We start from the raw sequence: 8,571 nt of genomic DNA, 5'->3' as shown, positions 1-8,571 counted from the left end.
CATATGTAATCGCCACGGACCAATGGCAGTTCGAAGATGTTTACCAGTCGGAGTCAACTTTTCTGGAAAGCTTGCTTTTGGCAAACTGTTTCGAACTCAAGAAGTGATCTCCAAAACGAGCTTCATTTTGGCCTGACACGATTTCACTTGGGCCTTCATGGTGTCTACAAATGTTGCCTAGGTGGGCAGCTCGCTATGGTTTGGGACAGAGCTGTTGTGTTTAATCATTCAGAGGGCATCATGTGGTCATCCTAATGTTTTACTGTCTGGTTTCTCTTTGGATGAGAAGAGCTCAAGAGACAGACAACTGGGAGTTCAGTCAGCAGTCCAAATACAGGTAGCCCTGCTCACTGCTTGCTGCTGTTGCCCTATAGCGGGAACGGGGCGGGCGGGGGGGTACGAGGGGGCCGCTCCGGCCCTGTTACACTACGGATGGTCCTTCTCTCTTTCTCTTTCTCTGGAGGGTTTTGCTATTCTAGGAAGGTGACTGAGGGGGGGTGTCAGCCTTCAGAAGATTTAGGTATGGGTATGAGGTCTTAAAATAACAGAAGGAAAACAAACTTTCATCTGTGTCTATGCACTACTGTTCAAAAGTTAGGGCTCAGTTTTTTTTTTTTTTTTTTTTAAAGAAATTAATACTTTTATTCAGCAAGGATTAGGGCTGCATGCGATATGCGATAACTCATTGAATAATGCGATATTCGATAATGCTTAAAGTATGTAAAATAAACTTAAATGATCACATTCTTTTTGCTGCAGTGTTTTACCTTTTAGTTTATTTTAACATCAATGTTAACCACGGGGTTAAGGGTTTCAGGTTATCCTACATTATGGATATTTAACAACAGAAACTCAATAATCAAATGTAAAAATAAAACACTGCTTAGTTTTCACTGTATGAATTAAATATTTACTGATTCTTATTAAAGCTACAAAATGTATTCAGCCGAGAGCAGTGAGTGATTTTCTCTTTGTCTTTGCTCATGACCCCAGTTATTGCAAGCTGTTGCGATATGCATATCGCGATATTTACATTTGCGATATTTCGATAATTTCGATATATTGTGCAGCCCTTGCAAGGACGCTGTAAATTGATCAAAAGTGACAGTAAAGCCATTTATAATGTTACAAAAGATTTCTTTTTCAAATAAATGTTGTTCTTTTGAACTTTCTATTCATCAAAGAATCCTGCAACAATTTTTTTTTTTTATCACAGTTTCCACAAAAAGGTTTCAACATTGATAATAAGAAATGTTTCTTAAGCAGCAAATCAACATTAAGGTTTTTTTTGACTGATCATGTGACAGTCGAGCTTTGCCATCACAGGAATAAATTACATTAAAAATACATTCACATAGAAAAACTCTTATTTAAAATGTTACGATCTGTGATCTATATTGTTATTGATTCAGGTGCACGGAGATTTAGATTGCTCTACATTGTCTGGTATGTTTTAAGACCTCATGTCCTGCTGAGGGTTGTGTTCTCTGCCTTCTGATGTCCAGTACCAGTCAAGAGTTTGGACGTATTTGACTGAATGTCTGTTTCTGACTTTCTGATAACACATGGAAAAGTAGAAGCAAGACGACAATACATATCCATCACATGTGCTCCACGTTTTCTTTATGCATTTTCAGTACAGTTTCAAAAGCGTCCCAGGATGCACCTCATGATTAAGCAGAGCTGGAGCTCAAATATGAGGGAGGCTTCATTTTTTGCATCCATTTTTGGTTTTTCAGAGTTTTCATGGCTTTAAAATGGTAAAAGTGATTAGATGTGTCCAAACTTTTGACTGATGGTGTACATACTAAAATTTGGAGGTTAGTTCCCAACATGTAGACATTTAGGACATCCCAAGACATTCAAAATTAGTGTGAAATGACTGGGTTATAACTTTTGTCCTCTTTATTTATGAAATTAGTAGTCTTTGGAAAAAAACGAGTCTATGTTCAACTGTCTTGGTGGTAGTGTCTGAATACTCAGTGCTTCTTTGAACAACACACATTTTAGGGTACATTTTTATGTTTGTGTCCTCAACGTCTTGTTTTCCACCTCGCTTTTCCTTTTTAATGTATTTTTCCTGCTTTATTGACCACAAAAAATGGTTAAACCTATGTCATATATTCTAGGAAATTGTTGCTTCATGGCTGTAAACCTGTTTTGCATGCTCTTAAAGCTGTTTGATCTTGCAGCTGTATGACTGGTGTGATATCATCCTGTCCTCTTCAGAAGCAAACACGACTAGTGTTTACATTTGATGATGCTTTGACAGTGTAGATAAATGTAATGCTGTTGCACTGGAGTGCTGCTTAATATGAGTATTACACTCAGGAATACTGATGTATCGGCCGCTAATATTTAAAATGAACACCATCAGCAATCATCCATTTAGAACTTATTTTACACTGACATGTTTATTGTGTTCAATAGGGTCAATAATCACATTCTTTCTGCATGTAATATAATAAATAAATACAGACCCAAATTAATAAATTCTGAAAATTAGAGAGCATGCATTTGCTTCCTGTACATGTCAGATAGACATGATTGTTTTCAAGATGGTGCCATTATTTTTTTTTTTCAGAATCTGGTAATAAATTGCCATATTATAATTTTTATTTAATTATTTATTAATTTCTAACATTGTGCCTGTCGTATAATGGAGATCTGATTCAATTGTACTACGATAATAAACTAAAAGCAAAATGAAGATCTGATGTCAAAAGTTCAAATAAGTGATAGAAAGTTCCAGTTTTCCAGAGTGCTGCTTCCCTATATTAAACATACGGGTGAATATTTGAATTGGATATCTTACTGACTACTCCTGCTGCTTGTCTCTGCTATATAAGGCTGGTGTCTGGTGTGGTGTTGTAGGAAATGTGTGGCGGATTGTGTGTTATCTGGTGTGTGTGTGTGTGTGTTTGTGTGTCTTGGCAGGTCAATCTCTCAGGAGCGCAGCAGCGCCTCCTCCTGGACTGAGCTCATGACGCACCCTCACAAACATAAGGAACTGGCCAACTACTGCAGCCTTCTACAGGAACACTACTACCAGAGCTATGTCAAAGGTCACACACAAACATATGCATATATACGTATAGTTAGAATTTAACAAATGCGTGCTCATCCAGTGGGCAAAAAGCTCAACCATACACATGAGGAAAAAGTAGAAAAAGTAGAAATATTATTTATTGCATGTTCTCACCAAAGTTTTTTTTTTTTTACATATAGCCGAAATAAATAAGCAAAAATAGGAAATAATATTTTGCATAAAGTAAATTAAGATAATTTTTTGCATTGTGACATTATTTTCTTGACATTATAAAAAATATGCTGAAATTATATATATATATATATATATATATAATTTCAGCATATTTAGGAAATAATATTTTGCATAAAGTAAATGAAGATTATTTTTTGCATTGTGACATTATTTTCTTGACAATATAAAAAATATGCTGAAATTATATATATATATATATATAATTTCAGCATATTTTTTATATTTTATTTTAGCCTATTACACATAAATATAAATATATATATATATAGACAAATATACATATAATACAGATATATAAATTCCTAAAAAAATGCATTTCAGTAATGTGAATTGGGGCACAAAATGTGTTTAATTTTCATAAAAATGTTAAAATTAAAAAAAATCTTATGATAGTAAGTTTTTTTTTTTTTATGCAAAATGCAATTAGTGTCATTTTCATGGCAAAAGATTTCATCGGCCTTGTGCCTGTGTTGATTGACAGGTGTTTACCGCAGTCTGCAGCAGTCGTACAACGTGAGCTCGCAGGACGTTCTGACGGCCATGGATTACTGCGAGGAGTCGCTGCAGGAGATCGACATCACTTCCTTCCTGCAGACCCTGTGCGGACACGTGCGTGTTTTCCGTGAACGTCACGAGCTGTCCGGCTGTGTCAACGTGAGCAAGTCCACTAGCAGTCCCACCACCTTCATCATTGGCGAGGGAGAGGATGATGGAGCTGACAGAGCCACACTGGTCTCTTCATCCAGGTACTGACCACAGAGCAAAGCATTGTGGGACTTTTTTTTTATATAAATCAAGTCACCTTGATTTATATAGCACTTTTAAAGGTCCCGTATTATGCCCCTTTTCACAAGATGTAAAATAAGTCTCTGATGTCCCCAGAGTGTGTACAGTACAAGTCAAAAGTTTGGAAACACTACTATTTTTAATGTTTTTGAAAGAAGTCTCTTATGCTCATCAAGCCTGCAGTTAAAAAAAACAAACAAACAAAAAAACCAGTAATATTATGAAATATTATTACAATTTAAAATAATGGTTCTCTTTTTTAATATACTTTAAAATGTAATTTATTTTTGTGATGCAAAGCTGAATTTTCATCAGCAAGTACTCCAGTCTTTGGTGTCTTATGATCCTTCAGAAATCATTCTAATATGATGATTTATGATCAATGTTGGAAACAGTTGTGCTGCTTAATATTTTTTTTTATAACCTGAGATACTTTTTTCAGGATTATTTGATGAATAAAAAGTTAAAAAGAACTGTATTTATTTAGAATAGAAATCTTTTGTAACAATATACACTACCGTTCAAAAGTTTGGGAACAATAACTTTTTTTTTTAAAGAAATTAATACTTTAATTCAACAAGGATGCGTTAAATTGATAAAAGGTGATGGTAACGATTTATATTGTTAGAAATGTTTTTATTTTGAATAAATGCTGTTTTTATGAATAAATGCTGTTAACGTTTTACTCATCAATGAATCCTGAAAAAAGTATTCCAAAAAAATATATTAAACAGCACAACTGTTTCCATAATTGATAATAACTGAGTATCAAATCATCATATTAGAATGATTTCTGAAGGATCATAAGACACCAAAGACTGGAGTATTTGCTGATGAAAATTCACAAAAATAAATTACATTTTAAAATGTATTAAAAAAGAGAACCATTATTTTAAATTGTAATAATATTTCATAATATTACTGTTTTTTTTTTTTTTTTTTTAACTGCAGGCTTGATGAGCATAAGAGACTTCTTTCAAAAACATTAAAAATAGTAATGTTTCCAAACTTTTGACTGGTACTGTATGTGAAGTTTTAGCTCAAAATACCCAACAGATCATTTTTTACAGCATGTTTAAATTGTCATTTTTTGGGGCTCAGAAAAACGCGGTGTTTTAGTGTGTGCCCTTTAAATGCAAATGAGCTGCTGCTGGACGGCACAGGGGGCGGAGCTTCATGAGCTCGCGCTCAGTCTCTCAGTAACGGTGTTCATTTCGAGTCAGACAATAATGCCTACAGAGTCAGAGTGCTGTATAGAGATGGAACAGGTATAGTTTAGTAGTTTAATTACGGTTATAACGTATTTGTCATCTGCTTGTAATATGTATCCATTATTAATAGCCTACAAGTCTGCTGTTTCGGACCAGGTCCGAATGATGATCAAACATATACTGATGAGTTTAATAAAATTTATTGTACATCACACAAAAGATGAAGCGTCAGTTTTACTTCAGAAAATCACCGTAAGAGCTGAGTAAACACAGTATAAGAAGTGCGTAAGTACATAAACGAATTTCGGTAGAGTTGAGGGAGCATTTTCTTTAAAAACAAAATAATTCCACCTCGTCTTCAGCGGCTGCCTCAGATTTCGGGAGTGAATAGAGAGAGCTATGTGGATTAATACATCCAGCCACACAACACCTACAACGCTTGGGAGACATTCTCATCAGTGCAGCTGTGAACTCGATCAGGGCGGGGCTATGTTGAAACGGCAGTGTCTGTCAACACTCGTGGGCGGGGCCTGTGCTTAGTGACGTCACTGAAACAGCATTCTGAAAACAGGTCGTTGGGAGACACTGCTGATGATTTATGGGGATTAATAAAAAACGAGTGAGTGGATTTTTATCACTATTGGCTGGTTGTGTACACACACTGCCAACACACATTTATGTCCAAACAGCATGCAAAAGTCAATTTTGCATAATACGGGACCTTTAACATTATAGATTGTTTCAAAGCAGCTTTACAGTGATAATAGGAAATTAAAGTAACAGAGATTGTTTGGGCTTTACAGCAGCTCTAGAATAAAGTTACTGTCCAGCTAAAGTTAGTTTTGATTGATTCACTTCCGTTGCAAAGATCATTAGTTATTAACTTAGGGGCCGCTAACACAACAGAAAACCCTTAACGCGCTCCGACCCGCTCATTCGCACATCAACAGTGCCTGTACACAACAATCCAGTTTGTATTTTGTTAAAGCTTTGAACTGGAGGACGGGAGCGAAGCTGATTCCAGAGGAAAACTCTCTGTCCCCTCCTCCCCGCTGGACCTGGATGAACCCAAGTCTCCGAAAATCCCAGAATTCCCTCTGTCTCTTCTCCAGTCCCAGCAGAAGTGTGAAGTGTATCTAGATTTGCATAAAATCATACAGGTACTGCAGACACCAAGTGTTGCGAGGGACGTAGAAACAAACATGCATTTTTAAAATTGTATGAACAATGTCACGCATTCTGTTCATTTTTGCAGGAGAAGTTCATGGAAATTGGTGCTCAGTATTTCAAGACTGTACCGTCCAACCCACATTATTTCTTTTACTGCCTTCCATCTTCCAAAAAAGAGGTGCGTTATGGGAATATTTTAGCATTCCATTCCTTTCAGTGATGTTGAAAATGCATTTCCTTTTTTTTATGAGATAGGAAGACAAAATAAATAGAAATTAACACCTTTCTATTGTGTTGCAAAAACAAGCACACAGCGCGAACCGCGAACAATGTAGTCTGATTCATGAGCCAATGTCTCTAATGAGGGAATAATTCATGAGTTATCGATTTTAATCAGTTCTGTCCATCAGAGGGCTTACTTATGTATGTGTTTTTTTTCTTTCTTTCCCGTATTTATACTCTGGATTTCATCTCTGCAAGCACTGAGAGTTTGGGTCGCTTATAACATGCATTTGAAAACGCAACACACTTTCTGTAGATTAATGTTTAAAAGCAAATAAATTAAGGCAGCCATAAATATTAGTATTGTAATTGTTTTTTTGTTTTTTTTTGTAAAATATTATTATAATTGTTAAATACTTATTTTTATTTTACAGTACAGTAGTATTGTATTTTTTTATTGATTTGTGCCATTTTAAATGTGGTTTTGAATAATAATAATAATAATTTATAATAAAATTATTGCACAGTATTAGTGTAGTGATATTAAATGGATACTTTTCTTCCTTTTTTTTGTCCTTAGCTTAAAGGAGCTTAGCTTATGGCTTGTCCTTAGCAGTCATACATATTAGTACTGTAATTGTACTGTTTTTTTTGTAAAATATTATTATAATTATTGAATATTTTTTTTATTTTACAGTACAGTAGTGTTGTATTTTTTATTGATTTATGTCATTTTATATGTGGTTTTGAATAATAATAATAATAATAATAATTGCTATTAAAATGATTGCACAGTATTAGTGTAGTAATATTAAATGAATATTTTTCTTTTTTTGTCCTTAGCTGATCACATTACTGGATGTTTGGATGACAATATGTAGTAAAAAATGTAACATTCACAAAAGAGTTTGTTTTTATTTTATTTAGACAACCCTTCTCAAAATCACAGCTGTGGAGGAAACACTGGGATAGTCTACATAATCAAACGTTTGACTGTCAAATTAGCACTCAACTGTACAGCCAGAGACCTTGTGAACCCGAATGGGACCTTAGACTCAGTACCCGTTTTCCTTTCCTCTCTTTCCTCTCCTCCAGGAGGATTCAGACAGGGAAGGAGAGCGGAGACCCAGTGAAGAGTGCGAGGTGTCTGAAGCTGAACTGGCTACAGAAGACGGTTAGACATCATTTAATCAGAAATATCTTCCGTATCTAAGTGTCCAACTCAGGCTGTTTTGATAAAGTTCACGTTTAGTAACTAATTAGACATTTAATACTATTTGACACATATTTAAATGTGCACTCAGAAATATTTCCCTCACTAAATATGTTATGCATAAAGAAATGAATAGTGTTTTAAAAATCGATTTAAAAACAAAACAATTTCAAGGCCCCCAGGATATGTTGTTGCATGAATATCTGACCATGAAATATATCAAAAGAATGAACAGAGACTTTGCTTTTAAACAAAAAACCCAAAGCGTTTTATTCTAGCTTTATGCATGCTTTTTTTTTTATTATCAATACTTGAATGTGGGTAAGTTTCATTAAAAAAGCAACATTTTGAACAAATCATGTTTTTTTCGAAGACTACAACGTGCATCGGCAGTGCTTTGATCCAGAGATTCTGTGCTCTTTCAGAAGATGTGTAATAGCTCCCCTACTCTATAACAGTGAAAACACGGAAAGCCAGAAAATATTGTCAATGGTGGGGAAAGAGTTAACTGGTTTCAGAAAAGTTAGCTAATGCAATCGGTTCATATTTTTCATTGCATGCACAGAATTGGTGCACTGAAGAAGGGTGCTATCCAAAACCTTTGTTATTGTATCCGCTGTTGTGATTTATTAAATATCTTCTAAAGGTTATTTTTTTGTTTTTTTGGATATGAATGTTTTGGTCGT

At 34.9% G+C, this 8,571-nt stretch overlaps 1 protein-coding gene across 3 annotated transcripts in view; it reads left to right on the top strand.

Annotated features, from left to right (window-relative positions):
* Positions 1 to 8,571, top strand: part of szt2 (SZT2 subunit of KICSTOR complex) — a 153,056-nt gene that overhangs the window by 61,445 nt on the left and 83,040 nt on the right. For all 3 annotated transcript variants that reach the window (XM_079882932.1, XM_079882931.1, XM_079882930.1), the window contains exons 27-32: positions 290 to 337; positions 2,938 to 3,065; positions 3,765 to 4,029; positions 6,269 to 6,440; positions 6,536 to 6,628; positions 7,768 to 7,846. In XM_079882932.1, the coding sequence (XP_079739058.1) occupies positions 290 to 337; positions 2,938 to 3,065; positions 3,765 to 4,029; positions 6,269 to 6,440; positions 6,536 to 6,628; positions 7,768 to 7,846 (785 nt within the window). The remainder of the gene's footprint in view (positions 1 to 289; positions 338 to 2,937; positions 3,066 to 3,764; positions 4,030 to 6,268; positions 6,441 to 6,535; positions 6,629 to 7,767; positions 7,847 to 8,571) is intronic.

The sequence above is a fragment of the Squalius cephalus genome (assembly GCF_949319135.1).
Source record: "Squalius cephalus genome assembly, chromosome: 10".
NCBI classification, from domain to species: Eukaryota; Metazoa; Chordata; class Actinopteri; order Cypriniformes; family Leuciscidae; genus Squalius; species Squalius cephalus.
Note: the sequence above shows the minus strand (reverse complement) of the source record. Positions and strands in the feature narration are given on the sequence as shown.